The sequence below is a fragment of the Pezoporus occidentalis genome, unplaced genomic scaffold (genome assembly GCF_034315485.1).
Source record: "Pezoporus occidentalis ecotype Australia unplaced genomic scaffold, CSIRO_AGI_Poc_V1 ctg147, whole genome shotgun sequence".
Taxonomy (NCBI): domain Eukaryota; kingdom Metazoa; phylum Chordata; class Aves; order Psittaciformes; family Psittacidae; genus Pezoporus; species Pezoporus occidentalis.
The window spans coordinates 295,822-320,498 of NW_026913284.1; the positions used below are offsets into that span (position 1 = coordinate 295,822).

Below are 24,677 nucleotides of genomic sequence, written 5' to 3' on the forward strand. Positions count from 1 at the left end.
GATTGTTATAATGACAAATAGAAAACATCATGCTAGGTTTCACGGCAGGGAGTTTTCTCCCTTTTTCCTGTAGCTTCATGTTAGGACGTGGCTTCACAGTGACTTCAAGAAAAGGTTGTCGTGGGCTGAATGACTATCACAACATCCTGCAAGAGTCTGTGTTTTTCCTAATTTGATTTAGCTGCTGACATTTGGTTTTGCACAAGGGTTGATCTAGGGTGAGAGCTTCTTGAGAGCATTGTATATTAGACAGATGAAGCATTATATAGTAGATGTACTTTATGGCTTCAATCTCTTTACTGGTTATTCATATCCCAACACATATATCCACAAAACACCATTGACTGAAGGACCTGGAATAAGAATTAAATACAATAATAAGAATAAATCATCATGTTAACTTCATTTCCAGTATGGCTTTCTGTCAGCCTTTCTGTATGCTTTGTCCATATGATTCACAAACGATTTACAAATTAGGTTTCAGTTTTCTTGTGTTCTGTGTAGCACACCCAAATAGTTGTGGTTAGGTCTGCAACAGCAGGATTGTATTGCAATGATATGAGCGCAGTTACTATATCATTTATAGGCACTTATTTTTTGGAAGTTACCTAGGCATCCTATTGGTATTACGATTTCAATTCCGACTTACACTTTTGTTAGCTTCTCTCGTCTTTGCCTTAAGATAGAATGAAATAGACGAAGGAGACACTTTGTTTTAGATAAGTTTTCATACTGGAGTTCTTAAGAAGATGTCCAAGTGTCTTGGGTGATGTATCAAGCAGAATAACTAGTACCTATCCTGTTCTTCGTAAAAGGCTAAATCCTTTATCCTGCATCACTCTTCAGGGAAGTTTTGCCTCAGACTCTCTTATTATTGAATTCAGTTCTGTCATGAGCCTAATTGTAGATCACTGTCTTCTTGCTTGAATTTTATCTTATCTTTTGGAAATTGGGATTTGAGGCTCTGTAACATTCAAAGATAAGGATTGCTATTATAAAAGCAATGAAGAGAGCAAAGGACAGTGTTGGTGTTCTTGTCAGGCAGCACTGTCATGCTTTTTGTGTATTACAGTGTGTAAGTTTTCCCTATGTGCAGTGGCATTTCCTAGAAGGCAAAGGAATGCATAAAGGAGTGACATGGGACAAGACCCTCGTCTTTCCTGTTTTATCAAGAAAATTGTTTAAATATACCTTCTTTCAATTTCAGAGATAAAGTAAAATGAAATAGCTCAGAACAAGAAACGCTTCCAGAGATTATTTTACAGACTCAGGCTCATGCACCGATGAATAATTAATGCTATTCTGGCACCTTCGTTTCAAAAATGAGACTTCTATAAGGTATCTGGTACCTTATTAATTGTACCTTATTCTATAAGGTACAATTAATATGTGTTGACACATACTCATAAACGAGAGAATGTGAGATTGAATATATGAAAAATATTGATCTTCCCAAGCATTTGGTATATACTCAAGACTTTGTGGTTTATTTAACAAGCTAGTCATGTGCCTTTGACTATATTTCTTGATAAATCCTGATGAAAAGCTCAATTTGGCCTTTTCATATTGGATGCTTCTAATAAGAGTATTTTTAAGCAGGATGTAGAGGTTCTACAATGAGGCTAGCACACGTGATGTGACACCAAATCTTTGTTAGGTTCTGAGACATAAATGTATTTGAAGTCCTATTCCCCACATTGTTTTTCCACTCAGATCTAGGATTAAAATTGTGCTAGTCTTGAAACTAGTATCAATTATTTATCAAAGGTTTCTTTTGTTAAGTTTTTAAACAAACTCCTAGGCAGAGGTTCCTTATTCCACTCACATGTTACAGGGTACCTTTGCATTTATACTATTCTTAGATATAGTTATTGCTATCATTTTTTTTTCTCCCTTCTAAATACGAGCTATAAGGGAAGATATAAGCTGTACCCAGCTGCTGAAGTTCAAATACTGTAATTTCTTCTTACTTTCTTCCACTGCTGTTATAAGAAGCAAATTTTTTCATCTGCTGTTATTTTGTCAGGGAGAAATATTCTATAAAGGAGCTGCGAGGCAAGCTTCTCACCAAACACTTGAGCTGATACAGTAGTTTGCACACTGTCTAATAGAGTCTAGCAGTTCTTCTAGCAACAGACTTGAGACTGTATATCATTCATGAGTAAAGCTTTGCCTCTGATAAAAGCCTCGTCTAAAGTGGACTATAGTTTAACCCAGAGTTGTTCTAATGTGGTCTGATTTGTCTTAAAGCTTAGTAAACCAGCTTCATCTTACTGAATTCCTTAATTTCAGAAGCATTTCACCTTAAGGTAGCAGGAGTTAGAGGCACTACAACTGGAAAAAAACAGAGGTCATCACTAGCTTCTGCTTCTAATTTTCTGTAACCCATTAAAAAACAAGCCGGGGGGGGGGGGGGGGGGGGGGGAGAAAATAATTTTGTCTGCATTAATGGCTAGCCAAGTCTATTTAGAAGATAATCTATTGGAGTAATTCAGATACTTCCTTTTGTCATTACAGCTTTGATTATTTTTCCACTCATTTAATATATTATTAGCTATGACAAATCATGAAGTAGAAGCTGATGGATAAGGTATCTAGGAATCATGGACAAAAAGAACTTTTTAAGAAACCATGAAAACACTCAAGTAATTAGCCCAGTATATTCTTTCAAAGCCTTACAAAAACTTGTTGATTCAAGATTTTTTACATGCCCTATTCTTCTCATACTTTGACCACTTTCACAGGTTTAGGAGCTCATTGGAAGGATGCTGTTTAGTTATATGCTTCTTTTGTCTCTAAAACTACTTCAAGTGATGGGTCCAGAGTAGAGGTGGCAATGTTGTCATTTTCTGCGAAGCCAGTTTTACACTGTGTGTGTGGAGCCAGAAACTCCCTGGATAACCTGCACTTCCTGGAGTGCATTTGTAACAACCTTAACAGCATTTTCTGTATCCTGTCAGCAGTGATGAGGGTTATCATTAAATAAGTTGAAGCAAAACAAATAATGTTTATTCAGCAAGATCTGAGATTCCAGATTATATTATTTCAGGACTATTGCGACAAAGCTTTCTCTATTTGCATTTCATTTCTTTTTAACTTAATTAGAAAAAATTGAGAATGAAAACCAAAGACGGGTAATGTATTTCCTTGTCAGGCAGTCAATCTGAAATCTTAGTTATGTGCTGGTATCTGATCAGAGTAGGTACTATTTCAATTCTAGACAAAGTTTTCATATGAAACTGACTAAAATCTTTAAAATTACTGCATTGATGACTGCTTTGTGCTATTTACAATATCTGTCATTATACAGAGTACAAGGAATATTGGCTGTAGCATTTTCAGATTACAAAGGCATACTTGTAGAGGCAAAGCAACATACCGCAGGTACTCTACTAGAAGTAAGGTAAAGCAGTCTTAAAAATAAGTTATTTATTTATAGTTCATGTAAAATGAGTGACTGTTCATTTGACATCAAAATCAGGTGTTCTGTGTTAAAATGAAAACCAAGGTGTGCAATTCATAGAAAAAAATGCAAGAATTTATACTCCAAATGTAGCTATTTTTAGTGTAATAACAAAACTAAAATTCACAGGACTCTAACTGGTTTTGACCACCAATTCTAAGTAGGTTGCCTTTTAATTTAAAAAGCTATTTTAAAAGAGTGTAACAGACAAAGCGTATGAGCTTGGGCTGATAACGATGTAGATCAATTTAGATGTTATCAGAGGCAGAAATGTGCAGTTGCGGAGAATCCTCTTGATATATGTGGTAAGATACAAAATTTTAAAAATAGCAACAATAAAATAGGAGTTAGAATGAGCAAGAAACACACTGTGAGCAGGTAATTTATGTATGTGTGTATACAGTACTAATACACGTATATGTAAAAGGACTATGAAGAAAGAACAGAATGATAGCTAATAAGGGTATTCAAAGAATTATTATTTTTTTTCTGATTTGCCCTGTAAGATCACTTTCAATCATTTTTGGCACATTGGGGTCAGCCATCTGACAATTCTGTGTTTCTGAATTATATGGAAATATTTTCAGAATGCTTGCCACTGCATAAAACCAAAATGTTAATGGCTTCACGAAGTCAAATTAAATTTTAATGGCCATGGTTTAATTTTTCTCTTAGCCCATTCACATCCTTTAAGTAGCATTAAATGTGATTCAGTTTTCTTCTAATATCACAGCTGACCTGAATAGCCTTTTCAATTAGCCTTTTAGGTGAAGCAGATCTGATATATTTTAAATAAATAAAGATCTCTTTTTATTGGTTAAATGCTGATATTCACAGGTCATTTAATCCATTTATTGAGATGCAATGTCAAAAAACAAACACGTTTTTTGTACAATGCTGTTGAATAATGTGTAGAGATGAGGAAAAAAAACAACCCCAAACCAGCATCTTTGTTTTGTAAGAGAAAGGAATTTAAAGGAAGAAGAGCTCAAAAAGATCCGTTTAAGATCTTAAGGCAGCTGCATGACTGAGAAATTAACAAAATAATTTGCCAAGAAGTTACACATTGAAAGCAATTTAGGAGATGGTGAGAAAAATAGTGAGCTGACAGTGCAGGATCCTCTCGAATTTATTTTGACATTTTTCAAATAATGTAATCTCTTTAATAGATGTCCCTTGTTTTTTAAATTGTGCATTCTATACTAATATAACACATTTTAAAATTTTCATGAATTATTTTGGTGTTTACAACGTAATATGCCTTTTACTTATAGAAAAAGCAATATGCATTGTTAGAAATCTACCATAGTTCATTCAAAAGCATCTTTGATGTTTCCATAATTCTGTTTGATGCTTGTTCTCATTTTTGGATGACAGATTTTCAAAATCTTCACTACATAACAGAGATGGCCTACTGTGCTAAAACCTTCACTGTGTATGGGGCTGGCATGAGGACAAAGGCTTCTGGGTTTACTGCTCAGCATGGGATACAACAAAAGCAATCTGAAGTCTTTTATGTAGAAGAGCTGGGCTGATGGTCATTTGGATTGTAGATGTATCTTTTCTAGTGGCTTTGGTTATCAAAGTGCAGGAGAATGGTACTGCCATTAGCTAGAGAAGATTTCAGCACTGACTTCAGTTTTGCTTGCTTGTATCAGATTATAAACCTGCCCACGAATAACTTGCTTTCTCCTGATGTAGAGTTTCAGCTGTAAAATAAATACCAGACTATCATGACGGCTCACTCATTAGACTCACCTAAGTGGAAAGAAGCTGTGACAGTTGTCAGTATGAATAACAGTACTCCCAGCTCAAAACTTCAGTGGCTTGTGCAGTGGCACTCTGAGATAATATACCATTAGAATTCCAAAATATTAAAACAGATTCTGCATTATTTACACAAGTTTCTAGGCAAGTTTGCCAAAGTGAATGTTCTGAAAAGTTTTAAAAGGGGGTTATAGTGCAACTATTTGTACTCCCATGTAAGATGTCCATGTAAAATACTTAACAACCTATCTTTTACTGACCAGTCTCATTTTAGTGGGTTAGCAATAAAACCAAAATTGCTCATTCATCATTTTAGAACAATTAACATACGTGGTACTGTTTACTATTAGCATTATGAAAATTAAACATGTAAATACTAAGTTTTGGTGCGACATATGGAAACACACCCTTATTCTTTTCCTTCACCTTTTGCTTTTCTTTTTCTCCTTTTTTTTTTTTTTTCCTTAGGAGGGGGAGATCTCTGCCTTTCCTTGAATATGATTCTCCCAATATATGAATAGGACATTTTTCCGTGAGGCCTTTTGCAGAGGACACAGACATTGGTGCTGATGCAGTTTGAATAGGATACCATTTCATCCAAAATATCACATCAAGTCCAATGGCCCCAGGCATTATTATATCATACAATCTGGGGCTACAGCTGGGGGCAGGTTGCATGATACGGAGCACGTACTAAAATTGATTTATCAGTATAATTTTATAAGGTGGAAAATCACATCCTACACTAAGGGTGAACTATTGTTCTTTGAATGTTTTGGTAATTTGGGAGTAGATTAGTATAGGTCATGGGGGAATAAAAGCTGTTCTGATTAAAAGGCAGCTTTACAAATAATTCAGTGAAGATTTGATAAGCATTTTTTGAAATTTTTAGTGGCTTTTCACTAATGTTTGTATTTTATTTTATTTTTTTTAAGAGTAAAGACAGAAAGATTATGTTACTATTTAGGAAAAGGTTTGATGAAATGGGATGCTGACAACATGAACATTGCAAGCGAAAATATATCAGTGCTGTTACAGAAGTGATCTATATCCATAAACTAAAGTAGATCATACATTTATATTTACGGTTAGTTGGAAAATATGTCAGAATGTTTGTAAGTCTTGCTTTGTTTTCTGTGGAAATTTTTAAATTTAAGAACTGGACAAATATAATTCTGTTGCCTTGTAGGGGCTATAATTCAAATATTGGGGTTTTTTTTAAATAAAATGAGTTACTTAGTCAAAATTTCTCTTCCATGGTGAATCTCAGTATAGAATTTTCATACACGTATAATTTCACTTAAATAGAGGGGTGTGTGCCTCATGGAAGAGGTAGTTAGAGGCACAGAAAGCTCTGTGAAGTGCTGCAATGCTTTTTCAAGATTTCTGAAATATTTTGATTCAGGTTTTAGCCAAGTAATTGAAATAACGACTTGGATTAAAACATTTATTAGTTATTTATATTTTCCTATATTTTTAGAATCATAGAATAGTTAGGGTTGGAAAGAACCAGAACTGCACACAATACTCCAGGTGAGGTCTCACAAGAGCAGAGTAGAGGGGCAGAATCACCTCCTTCGACCTGCTGGTCATGCTCCTTTTGATGCAGCCCAAGATACGGTTGGCTTTCTGGGCTGCAAGTGCACACTGCCGGCTCATGTTCATTTTCTCATCAACCAACACCCCCAAGTCCTTCTCCTCAGGGCTGCTCTGAATCTCTTCTCTGCCCAACCTGCAGCTGTGCCTGGGATTGCTCCGACCCAGGTGTAGGACCTTGCACTTGGCATGGTTAAACTTCATGAGGTTGGCATCAGCCCACCTCACAAGTGTGTCAAGGTCCCTCTGGATGGCATTCCTTCCCTCCAGCGTATCAACCAAACCACACAGCTTGGTGTCATCGGCAAACTTGCTGAGGGCGCACTAAATCCCACTGTCCATGTCAGTGACAAAGATGTTGAACAAGACCAGTCCCAACACCGATCCCTGAGGGACACCACTTGTTACTGGTCTCCAGCCGGACATTGAGCCATTGACCACAACTTTTTGTGTGCGGCCATCCAGCCTGTTCTTTATCCACCAAGTGGTCCATCCATCAAATTGATGTCTCTCTAATTTAGAGACAAGGATGTCGTGTGGGACAGTGTTGAACGCTTTACACAAGTCCAGGTAGATGACAACTGCTCTACCCCTGTCCATCAGTTCCACAGCCCCATCATAGAAGGCCACCAAATTGGTCAGGCAGGATTTCCCCTTAGTGAAGCCATGCTGGCTGTCAGCAAGCACCTTGTTGTTTTTCATGTGCCTTAGCATGCCTTCCAGGAGAATCTGCTCCAAGATTTTGCCAGGCACAGAGGTGAGACTGACTGGTCTGTAATCCCCTGGGTCATCCATTTTTCCCTTCTTGAAAATGGGTTTGTATTTCAGGATATATTATACATATATACTATATGTTATATTTCAAGTTGGCTAAATCCTCATTGAAAATACCAGGTTGAGTTAATAGGGAGAGAAAATAAACCATCAACTATAATTATCATTCAAAATTTGTAGCAAAATCAAGCACCAACAATTATGTTAGTCATTACTGTTTTTTTAATGGTTGGGGGTTTTGGCCTTATATATGGATATTCTTGGGAAGGAATCATAATTTAAGGTACTGCCCTGGAAAGTCATAATAATCAGGATGTTTCTTATAAACATTTGACATGAAGACAGCTAATACCATGCATTGATTTCTGAAATGTTCAACCAGTGAATTTAAATGGACAGATTTTAATACTCAGGCCAGGAAGTATGTTGAAGTATGATATTTAAGGTATACTACTTGAAAAGTACTTGCTGTAAATGGATGAGCACTGAGGGTCTTGAAGTTTTACAGGCTGTCTCACAAATAAATAGCTATAGAGTAAAATATATTCATAATAGTACATAAAACTGGAAAGTAAAAGTAATCTAAAAGTTATAGAGCATTAGGTACAAGGAGGGCTATAAAGATAGCTGAATATATTCAGGGAAAGATGAAGTAGCAAGATAAAAAGCAAGAGACAGAATATTTCAGATAATGTGGTAAGATAGAAAAATAAAGAACAAGTTGTCAAATCAGACATACATGGCCTTGATATGATAAAGATGCATAGTTTGTTAGACAGTTGAGTTCCTTAGATTTTATCTATTAAATAGTTTCATTGGGGTCCACCTCTTAAAAAGAGGATGCCTTGCAAAATCCAAGCCAGTCAAGGTGGGAACAGGATGAAGAGAGACAGATAGTGACACTGTGTTTGTAACAGGCACCCCTGCAGAAGTCTAGAGGAAAATTGAATCAAACTGGATCAAAATTCTGACAGCAGCCTTAGAATAAGTTCCCAGCAGTAAAGTCAGCTGTAAAGTAGCATTAATGGGCCAAAGATAAGGCCTGATTATGATTAAGAGATTTAATTAATGTGTTAAGAAAGAACACTGCTAATGATGCTTCACAAGCTTTCCATCAGACATACAGGTGCATCAGAAATCAAGCATTTATCTCTTATTTTGTTTCAGGTGGTTATACTGAAACATCTCTTTACCTATGAATTCTGATACCTATCCCTAAGCAGTTGAGATCAGAAGTAGAATTAATTAATTACATTGTCTTGTTTGTGGTCTTTCTTGAATGTCTGTTGCTTCCTCTGAGAGCTTCTTGATGCCTCAAAAGTGTATTTCTTACTAATCATGTGGCAGGCTAATCATGTTTATTAGTTTGATAGATGTTTAAGGGCATCTATGCCAGAGACGAAGATTTTGCTCTCTGTTAATGAGCAGTTTCAGTGTGGTTCACTGTTTGCAAAAGAGATTTTTGCAGCCTTGGGTGCCAGACATTTCAGGGTTTGCAGAATCAAATGCCTGTTGTTTAGAGTCAAGAGATCAAAACCAAGCTCTAATTATAATATGTAATATAGTGCATCACTTTTACCATGGTTTTATTCATAGAAAGATGTCTTGAAAACAAGATATTTATAGCAGAGTTTACTTATTGCTGGTTTACTCTTTAGCAAAAGTCAAAGTTTATTATAGGCTAGTTGGTTGGTTTGAAGACGGTTGACAGCACAAGCAAAGAATGACATTTTCTTGGCAGTTAGTCATGAGAAAAGCTGAAAGCATTGGTGACATTGTACTACGTTTAGAGCAACCAGGGAATATGTTTTGCAGGTCCCTGTGAGCAAAAGTAGCCTAAACATTTTAACTAAGTGTGGCATTATCATGCCAGTGGTGTGGGGACATGATAATGAGGAGGTAACTGTTGGCTAATTTTTTATTTTTCCTTTTTATGATATGAGTCAGACAGAACATTTTCTACATGACAGATAACAAGGAAAAGACAAAAAAAAAAAAAGATTAAAAATAAATCATGTAGGAAATACCTGAATTACAGGTTGTAGCCAGAAATAGTCCTTTAAGTTGCTTTCAGTTTGGGAATGGTGTAATTTATTATGGATTGTTGTTCTACTGTGAGAGTTGGATGGAAATGTTTCAGGCAAGTTTTTGAAGAATGGAAGATCAGCATTAAAGAGCAGCAAAGCTGATAAGACAGACTTGCTTATAGTCAGCTTTGATAGCTGTTCTCTGGTACCACTAGGGGCTATCTCAAAGAACAAAAAAAAAAAGCAAAACATTATGGATTGCTTCTTTTTGTATACAAGTTTATAAACTCATATTGGCTCATATCCCAAGACTGCAGAAAATTTTCCTTTTTTTCAGCAAATTTTACACCGAGACACAGTTCTACTGGGTAAACACAGCAGACATTCCTGGTTATTTGATCCTATTGCAGAGATTACTATGTCTAGTTGCACCTAGTTTGCCTGCATTAGTAGTAATACCCTCACTGAACATTGTTACTTGTGAAACATCTTGATGTTGATATTGTAGTGTGAGTTTGTATCATTACCCTAAATAGTACTACATCCAGACTTAGTACATGTAGATCATATCTCCATTATTCAGTTAGCTTGAATGAAATGGGAACAACCTGTTGGTACATTCTAGCTAAAGGTGGGTAGGGGCCTTGACACTGGTTTCAGCTGAATCATGAGAAAATAAAAGGATGCTTCCATCTAATTGTTTTGAGAATCTGAACTGGCAAGAAATGATGACCCAGGAAATGCATCTTCACATTTCACTTAAAGAAATAAAAATAGGTAGCTACAATGAAGATCCCTTAAAATTTCCCTTTAATTGAGGTTACACAACAGTGTGGTTTTGTGCAGGTTGAAGGTTGAAGAAATCAGGATTAAATCAACTAAGCCAAGTTCATGAACTCATTAGACTGAGGGAGGATCATGTCTTGAAGCTGAGCAGAGGAATTTTGTAAAGGAGAATAACAAGATTTCACTATGGAGAGATTTACTTATGGCAGCAGGTAGTTTTAGTGACAGGCTTGTCTACACTTTAAAGGGCCTTTTTGGTATGCTTATACCTGTAGGATATATTCGCAGCTTTTCTCTGTGGAGATGCAGTGTTTCTTTGCTAGCATAGTTTAAACAATTTCCTCAAATGGAAAAAACAGTATTGGTCCAAAGGGTATAACTGTTTCAGGTCCAGGGAACTGCTGGCTAGCAGTGCCATTTCACACCACAGTTATATTGTCAAAACACTGATGTAGCCCAAAGAGGCAGGTTTTGATTTTCAATTTATGTTTGACAACTGATTGGAGAAACCCCATAGTTGTTGTATTCCATAATTCTGGAGTAAAATATGTTCATTTTAAAGGTAAATAATAATTTATTTGTAAAAGTCTAGTTTTATAAATGTATACCACAGGTTTCCTAAATGTATCCCTTCCCTTAGACAAATTAGTAGTTTATACAATCTAAATTAGCTCTCAAAAGAGAGCAATTTCATTTTGTCTAGATTACGCTTCTGTAAAATTCCCAACTACCTTGTTTGCAGTAAGGGTATGCAGGTGTTGTTATGGAACACCTATTTGTCAGACCAACTCTGGAAAATTTAACATTTCACTCTAAAAATTCAAGTGAGCAGGCAGTGTCATTAAAACTAAATAGATTCTACTCATGCTTGAAGTTTAAACTGTGCATATTTTTTTCAGAAGTGCTAGAGTACAACTTCAGTGTCCTGATAGGAAGGCTAGACTCAAACTCACCCTCCTGCAGCTGTGTGCTAGCAACCACACAACTGTTTAATTTGAAATTATGAGTAATTATATTCTACTGGAGATGGGATACATTAATAAAATGTCTTAAAATAATGACAGCTAAAGCAGAATTATACGTATTGCCACAAAAGCCATGAAAGTTTAACTTCAATCAGATTGTCATGTCTTTGTGTCTAATGCAAGCGCATGAACACTTGCCAGCACCTCAAACAGAAGTTTTAGTCCTATTTGATGTTACAATTTGCGGGGGATGTTTTTTGGATTTGTTTTTTGTTTGTTTGTTTTCTGTTTGTTTTTTTTTTTGTTTATTTTTTTTCCCAATGGATGAAAGCAATCTATTTTTCAGTTCAAGAATTTTAAAAGAAAAACTGTCTTGTTTATATAACTTCCAATGCATCAGAGCAGGAAGCAAATAGGAACCATCTATTTTTATGGTAGCTTGATTCTACAGATTGTTCTGTCACTTCCAAGTGAAGACCAGGCTGAACATTTAATATAATTCAGATATTCTGAAAATGCACATTTCCTTCCTTCCACGAACATTAATATTGTCTTTTAAATTGTTTAAAGTGAATATTTTGAGTTTTGGAAATGCCAAAGTAGACATGCATGAAAAAGAACTTTTTGATGGAAGTGTCTGTGATGGATATGACAAAGGAAATCATTTGAAACTCTGAAGAGAATGAAATGGACTGGGATTAAATGCACATTTTGAATCTGCCACTAGAAAGCTTCAATACACAAAAATTGCTGCTATAAAGCTATTTGTTAATTCTGTTATATTGTCAGTATAGAAAAATATCTTTTTATTCTTTAAAAATAAAATATGTCTTAAATATTATCTCATATATATTAATGAGCATCTGAATAAGTAGAATAGAAATATAACTCTGAACCAAAAAATTCTCTCTTGGACAATGAAAATATAAACTAGTAAATAGAAACTGCCCTAGCTGCAAAACCATTTTTTCTAGTATAAAAAAAAAAGGTGTGACAAAAAGTTTCATAAAAGCTTTTTTAAAATATACAGCTCTCATAATTAATAATGAAGACTGTTATCTACTTATTTCAATAAAGAAATTGAATGCAGCTGACCTTTCCGTTTTCTCTGCTGCATTATTAATGGTGTTGAAGAGATCACTAGGTTATTGTTCTAGCAGTATATATTTTGCTTAGTTGAGGTTTTGGTTTGCAAGTAATGCTGTTTGAAATGTTGCACTTGAGTAGCTTATGTACCCAGCTGAGTACATAAAAAAAACTGTAAGGCTTTCTGACTTACAAATCCAGAATGTCAATATATTTCAGCTGTCCAGCTCCACCTTTAGGCATTTGGAGTACATACATAATCCATAGCCTACTCTTGATTACCCCATTGTCCTGGGTTTAGCAGTATCTAAATGGCAAACTTCATTCTCTGGCAAAACACCAGCATAAGGTGGACAAAACAGCTGAATCTGTCTTGAATCAGAACAATATCTGTTTGTAATGACTAATGCAGATCTAGAAGGGTCGAGAGCACTCCCAGTTTGTGGTAACTTGTCCTTAAAAACACTGGTCACCAGCTACCTGCAAAGAAGTCTGGCAGAAGTCCTAAAAACCTTAACCTTCTCCTTTTATTATCTCAGGTTTATTTATTGTTGAATACATATATAGGTTATTTTCTTTGTTTATTTTTTCTTTGTTGTTGCTGTATGTGGGTGTTTTTTTTTTCCCAAAGTTCATCATACTTTCTGAAAGTTCACTGAAGCATCTGACATTTTTGAGTGCACTAATCTCTTTGTTCTATTCTTTATATGTGGTTGAATTTCCTTGTCTCTCAGTTTGCATAATTTTAAAGTCTTTGTTAAGCCTTTGAATTGGGCCAAAAAAAACCCTGGGTATTTCAGAATATCTGAGCAGGTCTAGTCTGAGATGCCTGCTCTTATAAATAATAAAGCTGTACCTTCTCTCCAGTCAAGATTGATTCTTCTGTACTTACTGCATATTGGAATTTGTTTGGTTTTGGTGTTTTGTTTTTTTTTTCATGCAGATTTCAGAATAATTAAAACTTTACAATTTCTGTTAACCAAAGATACTGTACCACTGTCATACAGACTGTTATGAGTGAGAAAGCTTGCTCCATATTATCACAGAATATGCTGTGTCGTAGAGCTTTACACATGTGAAACTAGATGTTTTAACTCTAAAGTATCATCTGCACACTCTTATATTTCAGCTGAATATATATTTCAATCTGAATATATATTTCAAATCTACATCAATTCTGACTGGAGTTTATATCTTCTTCAAACAGTGTTGAAGGGGTTTTACTTCACCATTGATTGGCGCTCGGCAAAATTTATGTGTGCAGGAAGTTTCTATGATGTCACTTGAAGTGCTTGATTGAAATGGAGTGTAATTTAAAAGATTTGCCAAGACAGCAAAAGCAAAACTTCAGCAATGTATTTTGTGACAGATTGGTATGGTACATTTCATAAACTTTAAAAGCTTGAAATTATAGGGACAGCTTCCAGGTACAGTTGCATTATTTACATGAAATTGAGACAGCACTCAGTGATTCAAAGCTTAAGCATAGTTTTGTTTTGGCTGGTGGAATAGGGAGTTTACTTCAAATACAGAATACAGAGAGCCTGGAGTTGTTAGCAGCAAAAAGTCTTCTTGCGTGCAAGCCAAAGCAGGTAAACATTCAACATCAAGGTATAATTGGTGACAGCCACATTCAGGCATTTATGTCATGAAAAGCTGGAAGACAATAATGCCATCTAGGCAGTACAACTATTATTATACATACAGATAGCCAGACTTTTTAATTAAGAAGTAGGTGATGAAATTCTTATATGGCCATTATCCCATTTTGCTGTCTCAGTAGAAACCTGGCTGTGTTTACTTTTGTAACTGTTTCTCCCAGATTTGTTTTTTTTTGTTTTGTTTCCTGTTTAATTAATTTCAGCATGTGAATAATAGGTGGTCCTCCTCAAAATACATGCAAAAAAAATAGATGAATCAGATTGTTTGCAATGGGTTTGTTTGTGGGATTGTATTTTCTGGGATTTTGATTTTGGTGTTTTATTGTGGGTTTTTTTTTTTTTGTGTCAAATCTTTAAATATTGACTGCCATATTTCATAATGTTCCACAACATAATGTTTTTCTTAGATAGCCATGTATTAAAAAAATCCTCGTGCAGTTGTATTTTAAACTGAATATGCTTGTTAATAACCATTTAGCTTAGAGTCTGCAGAAGTTAATAAATAAACCCACCAATCAGCATTTATTCTTTTCACAAGGCAAGGGAAATAAATATTTTTAAGGTTATGCTTTATAATATTTTTAATTCATTAAATAATTTTTAATGCAGATAATCAAATAGACCTTTATAAAAATCACTGGAGAACTTCAAATTCAGCAATACTGCTGGTCATTCAAGTTCTTCAGTTAAATAACCATTTTCTGATTTATCTTTTCTTATCACATTAAAGTAACATGAAATATCTGTTAAAGCAAAGCTTGAAAAATATATCAGTGTGACATGAAGAGGAGTTACCCAGGTGTCTTGTAGTCTGAGAAACAGTCACTGGGTTTCTTGTGGGTCATAAAAGACACAGTCAAGCATAGCATGACATACACTTGGTCTTTGAAAGCTCATTTAATGACAGACTAGGTGAATGGCATGCAATACTAAGTTTTTTGTGGGGCAATGTAGTCACTGAGGGTGAAATTAGGTTTTAAGTAAGATTTAAGTGGTTTTGCACTGGTTCTCCTCACTTCAGTGATTTTTTTTCAGCCTCAGAGTATAATTTGCAGGAATATCTGTAGATGTGATCCCTTCTGCTGCAGCAGGTGACACTGCTTTGTCCTGACTTGAGACAAGAGAGATGCATTCTCTGCATTGTTAGGTGTTTCCCTAAAAGTCTCCTTGAACAGCAGCTACTAATGCACCATAGTAGTGATATCCTGCTAGATAAATGAGAAACTAAAAGTGCTTGTTTTGTGTATCCAATATTAAAGCTGTGTTCCCTTTGCTGTATGAATAAAATTTCTGCTCCTAAAGGGAAAGGAATTTTCCATTGCTACTTCATTGCAGAGTTGGATTAACTTTGAGAATAAAATAAATAGCTTCACAGCTCCGAAAAATGGGTTCTGCCCCTGGTGAATTAGAACTAGTGTTACATTGGGCAGAAAAGCAACATTTTAATGAATTGTCCACCCTCGGGCACCTCTTCCAGAGAAGACACCTGTGAATCTTTGCCAAATACTTATGTAGCTCAGTTTGGTTTATGCTGAATTACTTGGTTGGTTGAAGAAGACTATATGCTATCTTTTGCAATTCAAACCTTTGTAGAAGCCTGGTTTATAGCTGCCTGGAAGAACATTGGCTCAGTTTTCACAGTGGTTTCATTTCAGAGACAGTCTAATCTAATATCATTTTACTCTTAAATCAGGGAGAAAGTAATTCTGCAGACAAAGCTACAACAGCAATTTTTCTTTTACCCCCAAATTGCCTCAAAATGAGTCAGAGTATCTCTCAACTGTATGGTATCTTTTCAGTTAAATATACAATTAATTCAGTTTTAGTTTTAATTGTCTTTGCTGGTGGCAGAATTTATTTCAGTTAATTTAATTTGATCATTGCTATTTCAGACATTAATCAGCATCCTATTAAATCATCTCACAGATATTAATTATGCCCCAAAATAGCCCTGTGATGTACAGTCAGGGAAGAATTAATCCTCAAGGGATAGGAATTCCAGAATTTCCTTTGATATGGATTACAAGATTTCAATCAGTTTGGGTTTGGATTTCCAGAAATATTCAACTCTCAATTTTTGCCAGCTTGTGCAAACCAAGTCCAGTGGGGTGACTGAAATTCTGGGAACTAAAATCAGATTCCAACTGGAAAATGCGCAAGTATTTTCTTACACTGGCACTTCCCATCTCAACAAGTATTTTGTAGTCATTACAAAGAAAAGAGAATGAATTTTGACACTGCCTGGGAACCACTAGAGTCAGACTACCTTCAGAGGCAACTGTGATCTAAGTCAAGCTAACCAGGAGAGCAGAAATTCTCTGGAGTAGCCAGATATTCCCATACCCATATCTATCTATCACAGAGCCCTGATCAGATCTTGCTATATTGTTTTCCTCGTTATTTTAGGCATGTTACTTTATTTTTGAAAATCAGGGACTGATTCTGTATGTGGACTGTGTTGGGATCCCTTCACTTAGGGTGAAATACCAGGTGACTCCTGCCATAGATACTTGCAATGTAAGGTGAGCAGGATCCTCCTGTTATTTTTTTTTTTTTATAACCATAGGCAAAATGATGATTTAGGGTTTGTAATTATCCATTGCATTAAATAAGCTGATGATATATACAGCTTTCTCTTCCTGTGTACCATTACAGTTTTGCAATGGAGGTCTTCAATGAGTTTTAATTCTGGAATCAGAGCCATATTATTCCAGAAAATACCTCTGGGGAGCTTACTATGTCTTCATGTGATAAATGATATAGATGAGCCTTCTGACTATCTAATTTGATGAACTATTAAATGGTATCTTGCCTCTGGCATCCTCATCAGTCTTAGGTCCTTGTCATATTTAAGGTGGTGTTATAAAGATCATGCACCTAGAGAGCAAGTGAAGCTGGTGGGAGAGTTTGGAATATTTGAGTGTCCCTAGTTTATTCTAGCTGAATGTTCTCTCACCCACTCACCCTTTGCTGACAGAGTAATCATTGCACAGTGTGAGTGAGGCTTGTGAGCAGTTACTTTTTGCATTCTGCCGTCGCTGCTTTCTCTGTGTTAGTGTTTTATGGATTGTTAACTTTGGTTGAGCTGCTTTTGCAGTTCAGTGAGCGTTTATTTTCCTGCTACCTACTCTATATGTATGTGAACCACCATTGAATCGACACTGTTGAGTCTAAATGCTGTTTTGAAAATGTGGAGATGCCTTTAAAATTAAGGAAACCTGATCTAAAGCTGACAGTGATTTGAAGAACAGCTTATGTGTGGTGTACAGGTTTTAGCTGGTCGTTTGAGTTAGCAATGGACTAGTGCAGTATTATGCTGCTACTTAGGCTGTTAATGCTCCTTACAGTATTGATCAGAACATGTAGTTGAGGGTTTCTGAGGAAATAACTTCAAATAAATGTTACAGCATTTTCTTGTAATTTGGAAGCCCTTTTCTATCACAAACAAGATAATTACCTTTTTTGTTTGTTTGTTTACCTCTTAGTCAGTTCTCGTCGCAAATGAAATGAGAATGTTGCAAACATTATGTCTGCCATTCAACAAAATCCTTCTGCATGAAATCACTGTTGCAGAAACCCTTGCTCAGATATGGTTTTATTCATTTCCTTGGAAAGTGCCTTGTTCTTTCCTGTCAGTGTACTAATGACATGTTTAGCAAGGTCAGTGTCCTTCTGAGTCAATAATGTCATTTTAGTTTAGATCTAGATATCAGACCTGAAAAAAGGTTAGAAGAAAGTGTAATGAAATAATGAATTTCTGATTAAATTCTGAATTCAGTCAATTTACTCAGGTAAAATATTCTGAGAATTTTACCTATTGGCAAGTAAACTGGAAGTGACTTATACCTGAATACTGACCAATATGGAAGAAAGTTCTGAAATCTGTAGTATTACAGTCAAGAATTATTCTTGCCTGAATGAAACCTGTGACTTCTTTGGAGTAGTGGAATTTTTCTCCTCTGGCTGTTAAACAGTCCGAGATTTTACCTTTCATACAATAGTTGTAGCACTGTCGCATTCCAGTACTTTCAGCTTCAAGATTATTTTTTTTTTCTCTTTATAATGGAGTTTATACAAGAAAAAGGTGTAGTTCTTCATAGTTTGAGTGACAGTGACTCAGAATTATTTTAATATCTGGCTGCAAGAAATTGTCTATCAGAGAATCATAGAACAGTTAGGGTTGGAAAGGACCTTAAGATCACCTAGTTCCAACCCCCCAGGCAGGGACAATGATTATACAAATTGGAAAAAAACCAAACCAAAACCAAAACAGAATCACACTTCTACCAGATAAAAGTCACATGTATCTCAGCAAAGGCTGAGACCTTGAAATTAGCAAATCCACAAGCATGCAGACTGCTTGAGGTCTGGAATAAAATTTTTTGTTTCTCCTCTGAGAAGGCATATGCTGGTAGGAGACAGGTAATAGAAGTACCTTCATCAGGACTGTGGTTATTAGAGACAGATTTACCATACCACTTCTACTTGGACAAACTCGATGTCAAATGATGTTTTTCATTGCTAGTACAGTGAGAGTTAAATCAGACCTAGTGTAGAGAATATCTTCCTAGAGTAAAAATGTGGCATCAATATCAGAATAGTCAAAGAAATCTTTGAACTATGTATGCATGTGTGTGCATGTTTGATTATAGCTGTAATTACATATTTGACTATGCATGCTACTAGAGGCTGCTAGAGTTTTCCCTCAGGAACATACATTTTACAGTACTTATTAATTATTAGTCTGCTCTATCTAAAAGGAGTGATTCTGCTGTTTATCCAAGCTTTCTCTTTGCTGCTTAAACAAATGTTCATTGTGCTGTATCACAATTTGTCCATTCCTTCAGCTGTGTGTAATCTTCTGCAACATTTAATCCCTTTTCCATTACCACACAATCATCACCTCAGCAATTGAATTTGGTCTTCCTAGATGTTTATGCATATTGCTCATCTATATTCAAGGAAATATTCAAATGGCCTCGCATGTTTTCAAATCTCTTGGGGATGTCTGTCTAGAAGCTGTTCTCCCTGTGTGTCCCAAAAGAAGAATGCAGAGATGATGATGCTTAATTTAACATGTAATGAACTCCCATATTTCCTTCCACAAATAAAGGACTTGTTATTTTTTGTATTGTCTTTCAGATGCTTAGCTAGCATCTAGCTTGCTATACAAATGAATTTCAGATGGCTCACTTTTCATCTGAGCTCTTTGGAAGGAGGAGAAAGTTATACCCTCTGATATTTTGTGCATACTCTCCAACATTCTATCTAAGGCCAGAGTTCCAGTCTGAGTTTACTTCTACTGTTTTTCCTAGCTTTCTGTGCCAAAGTGCAGTTATACAATAAAAAGGTCAGGAAAGTGAGAGTTTAAAAAATCACCAGTTTTATGGTGAATATTGGTTGCATAGCAATTCCTGATGGCTTGATTTTTTTTTGCTGCCTTTCCTGATAGCAGTCATTCTCAGGAACCTATTTCACAGCTATGAGGTTTTACTTACTCCATATAAAGGCTGCAAATTCTATGGGTAAAACAGCCATTAACATCTGAATATTTGTATTATCATACACTATTTTAGTAAATACAGTCCAGTTTCATCAAACTGGCTGACTCAAAATATTAGCCAATACCCAGTGTTTAAGAGTTCATATGCCTTCTTCCACAATCAGTATTTTCCTGCAATTTTAACATGGATATAATGTTCAGTTAAATAGAAAGAAGCCTGACACATCTATGTCAAATCTGTTTCTGTTTTCCATTATTTGTCCTCACTTCATAAGTTCTATTTTGAGCAGTCACATGATTTTATGATTTGAAGATTTATTATGTAATTAATTCTATGCAATTAAGTTGTTTAATTCCAGGAACCCCACATAAATTTGTGCTTCTTTATTATTTAATATAGTTGATCAGATGTTGGAAATGAGCACCTGTTAGCTGTTAGTCTTCCAGGTTCTTAAATATATTTGTTTGACATCATGCAAGTGATTAATGCCTCCGATATCAGTGGTGGTGTTTTCATGTGTAAAGTTCGTATTTGTGTATAAACACTGAAGGATTTAGCACCCATGCGATCTCTTTCAACACTTATAATGCAACACTATGCAAATGAAAATTTTGTATGAATAAAGAATAGATAGGATTTGAGTAGCCATTATATAATATCCTGGGATTTCAAAATATTCTGTACACAGACTACTATAAAATATTTAATCATGCAGCTGTCCTTGTAGATTTAGACAATATGATTAGCCTTTGCCATTCAGTCATATATTTAAGTTTTAGTTATAATGATAGTTTTGTTTGATGACTTGGAATCTAGATTTTGTATTAATAACAGCAATAAAAAAAAGAAAATGCCAACAACCTTAAAGGTAATTAACTAACTTCTAAGAAACACCAACATTATACAAGTTTAATCAGCCAAGAAATGAACACAGTTAATTAGCAGGGCTCTGTCTTTTGCAGTCTTCAGACTTGAATACATTATTAGGACAAAACTTCAGTTTGAAGAACAGATGGCTGGCACCACGGTGTTTAACTTTTATATGATAAAGTCCTGTATCATAGCTAATCTTTAGGTATACGGTTAGCTTCAGCTTCAATTAACTGTTGATGTACATATAGAGTTATTTGTTGACAAACAAAATACATGTTTACATACTTCCTGAGCTGGGAAAAGAGCACCTTGACACTATCCCATCCTATGTGCCCTTTATGTACTTTCATGAATATCCATGGTTCTAAGTTTATATGTGTGCACACACAAATATATAAATATATACATGTGAATAGCATTACCCTGCTGAAACCAATGGCCACATTCTCTTCAGCTTCAATATAACAATGATCTGAATCTATGTGCATTTTACTGCACCTTTTTGCATTATTTACAAGCCTTGAGCAATATGTATTATACAGCTTTTTAATTTACTAGATTGTTTTTCTATTTTAAGGAAGGTAATACATTTTTCTAGGATGAAATACATTATTTGGTAAAGAGTGCTAGTGGAAATTAGACTAAATGTTCCATTAATAGCCTGACAAATTCAGTCAGAAATGAATCCATTGTGAATTAATTCAAAGAGAAGCTGAAATATAACTGATGCTAACAGTGATACTATATTCTGTGTCATTATATCAGATTTAAACACACTAACTTCACAAATAAAAAGCACTTCAATAAATGCTCTCTGTCTTGAGAAATAGATGGTTAGTGAAACACCTGGAATTTCTTGGGATTTTACGGCTGGAGCGAAGGAGGATTTTTTAGATGTGGTTAACCTAAAATATGTATGTGTTGAGTATCAGAGGATGAACTAGGAAGCGGCTCCCAACTCCATCAGTTTCTTATTTCTTCCTTTGATTTTTTTCTTTCTTTTTCTTTTTTTTTTTTGTGAGTTCAGACAAGTTTTCTAATGCCACTTTCTGCATGTCTAAGCTGGAAACAGTATATTTCTTCCCTTTGAAAAAACGTTTTGAGACATGCAAGTAAAAAATGCTACGTAAGAGTTTTGGATTATTATGGTAATTTAAGAGATAATGAATGTCATCTTACAAAATAACTTGGGAACTGTTACATGGAATACTAAATGTTTTTTAACTTCTTGAGTTTGAATTGCTGTTTGGTTTCTGAGCCTAGACTGGTACTTCATTTGAAACTTCTTTTGAAATCATTTCCACCTGTTTAAGCAGTTTTGACTTTGCTGCAGACATGGCACAATAGTTGCATTACAGTGAGTATTCTGCTTGTCAAATGTAAAACCTAGATTTGAATTTCCTTACATCTTGCTGCTAAAGCTGTTCAGCTCTCTATCAATTGGATAATTTCCTGTCATGCAAATGGCAGTTGACATGTCTGCCAATCAGTTCTGTTCCTACATATTTCCAAATTTAAGAAATCAGATTCAGTTTCAGGCACTATTTTAGGTGAATGAATTATTTAATAAAATAATAAAAAGCAAATCTTCTTTTGTACAGTTTCCATTTTCACTGCTTCTATAACAATTCACAAGTTCTCTGAATACTGGATATGGTGTTGAACTGAAACACACCTGCACTATAACATCTAGTTCCCTTGTGAACATCAGCAAGAGCAGACTTTTTCCATGAACACATGGAAACTATTTGGAGATATGTATCATTTAAGTGCCACCACTCCAGATTTCAGGTGTTTACCCCACCTCCTATATACTGCACCTAGTTGCAGGAATATCTCCTCTGCCCCTTTCTCCTTAGGCTGTCCTGATTGCAGCCAATAAATAGATGTGTATGCAGTCCCTGTTGCAATATTTAGACCAAATTAAAAACCTAGTATTGGTTCTGCAATCCTGAGATGAACTGCACTCCGAGATAGATTTTCAGATATGCTCATTTCATAATTCTGAAGGGAAACATTCTGCTAGCACAGTTTTGCAATGATACATCTTACTTACAAAGCTACATCTTACTCTGACTTAGTTCTAACACATTTTATAAGCAGATGTAAGGCAAGCTGACCGCTTAGACTTATATGAAGAAAAAAACCAAAAGGTTATGACATCATTTTCCATTAAGAGCATTTACAATTAACTTTGTTCATATGGATTTAATTGTGAAATCCTTAGTGGTTGTAATGAACTAGCTTTAGTCACATTAAGGTGAGCTGTTCTCAAAAAGAAATAATAAAAAATCAGCTCAATTTCTGCAAAAAGCATTGTTATATTGTAAAAGAGAGGAAATGTAAAATATTCAAAGATTTTATAACTGCCATTAAAAGAAAAAGTAAAGTTACTAATATTCACAGGTTTGTTCATTAAAGGGTCCATGACAAGCTGAAGAAGAACATTTAAGGCTGCAGTAGTCAAGACTGGCAACTTTATTTGCTGTTACTGCACTGGTTTCATAATATGTACTACAGTATTTTTGTGGTTGTTTTTTTGTTGTTTTTTTGTCAAAGATGACTGAAACCTTTTCTGGGACTTACAGGGATGAAAGAGAGAGATTTAACATCAGTAAATGGACCTGCACAATCTAGTTGAACAACAGAGGAAATACATTAAAAAGCTTAAATTATTGCTTAATGAGGAACACTGACAGTCCTGACAAAAGACATAGAAGATTCCACCCTGATTATGTTTCAAAAAACATTGCTATCACTTTGTGCTGCAAACTCTTTATAATGCAGCAAAACTGTTCTTTTTGAAAGTAGTGTGAAATTCAATGGGAACTTAACTTTTTTTAGTCTTATTGTTTATTGCTTCTAGGGGTAAGAAGACTGGACATGATATAGATTTTTTGATCACCAATCCAGGACCAAGAGAAGACGATGAACTTCTGCATAAAGTTGTTGGCTTATGGAAAAAGCAGGTATGAACTAAATAACATTTGGCCAAAGAGAAAATATTCTAACACCATCAATTTAAGCTTACGCAGTGCTTAAAGAATGTTGACTCCTTTTTACAGATGACTGCAATATTTTGAAATTGGATAGTGCTCTATTTGATTATTGATCACGATGATCTAGGTGCATCCTCCAGCTCTGAATGCTAAAGTTGAAGTTTATATGAGTAGTACTTCGCACACATTCTGTTGTATCTTACTCTAGGACTATGCAGCTAGCCAGAGGTAAGAAATCAAGCTAGGTGGAGTTTTGAGTGTCACAGAAAACTGTTCTTATACTTTAAATAAAAATGTATTTATTTAATTTCTCATTGAGTAGGTTCTCCCATCTCAATGTAGGAACTGGTAGGAACTACTTCAGGGAGCTCCAGGTTTAAGTGTAGTGGATTTAGGTGATGTCATGATGTGAGGTGAGCAAGTCTGAAAGCTTAGGTACCAAATCCCTGGAATTCTAGCTTCCTTTCAGCCCACAGACCAGCATTTTTCCTGGCTTCCTTTGGAATATTGTGAAAACTGACATAGTCTTCCATGATGTCTGAGTTTGGAAGAATGCACACTTTTCACAGAGGAATTATTCATCTAAGAGGGCTTGGTATTTTTTTCTATTCAGCTTTCTTCAGTTTCAAGCAGCTCTAAAGTTGGAGGAGTCTGAATTATAACAGATGCCTGTACCGCAAAATATTGCTGGTCAGAAATATAGCATCTTGGGAAGAATTAGCTTTTGTTTCTTCTTCTACCTTTCTAGCCAGCTAAGATATTTTTCAACATTTACTACCTGTATTGTTCAAAGGAATTGAGTACATTTCAACAAGTAGGAGGCCAACACTTTTGAGGTAAATTACCAAACACTCCACTGCTAAGTCAGCTTTTAGTGCAGATAGCCTGGAAATACTGCTTTTGAATTGATTCTTGAAATCTGCACTTTACTTAATGTGCAATGGGTTAACACAGGGAAGACATCCAACCAGACAAAAGCTTAGCTGACTATAGAAAGTGACCTGTTTCAAGGTGATCAAAATCTTTCAACTGGCTTTAATGGAAGGGCTTCAAACTTCTTTTATCCTGGTAAAATACATTGACTGAATTTCTCTTTCTTCAGTTGGCTTTTTGTCTTTGAAATGTTAACAGATTATTATTAATTTTTTAGATTTCTGTGACTTCCATCCTAATTCT

General features: G+C 35.3%; 1 protein-coding gene across 8 annotated transcripts in view; it reads left to right on the forward strand.

The window, feature by feature from the left end:
- Positions 1–24,677, forward strand: part of DNTT (DNA nucleotidylexotransferase) — a 109,416-nt gene that overhangs the window by 47,889 nt on the left and 36,850 nt on the right. For all 8 annotated transcript variants that reach the window (XM_062610358.1, XM_062610355.1, XM_062610362.1 and 5 more), the window contains one exon: positions 23,369–23,471. In XM_062610358.1, the coding sequence (XP_062466342.1) occupies positions 23,369–23,471 (103 nt within the window). The remainder of the gene's footprint in view (positions 1–23,368; positions 23,472–24,677) is intronic.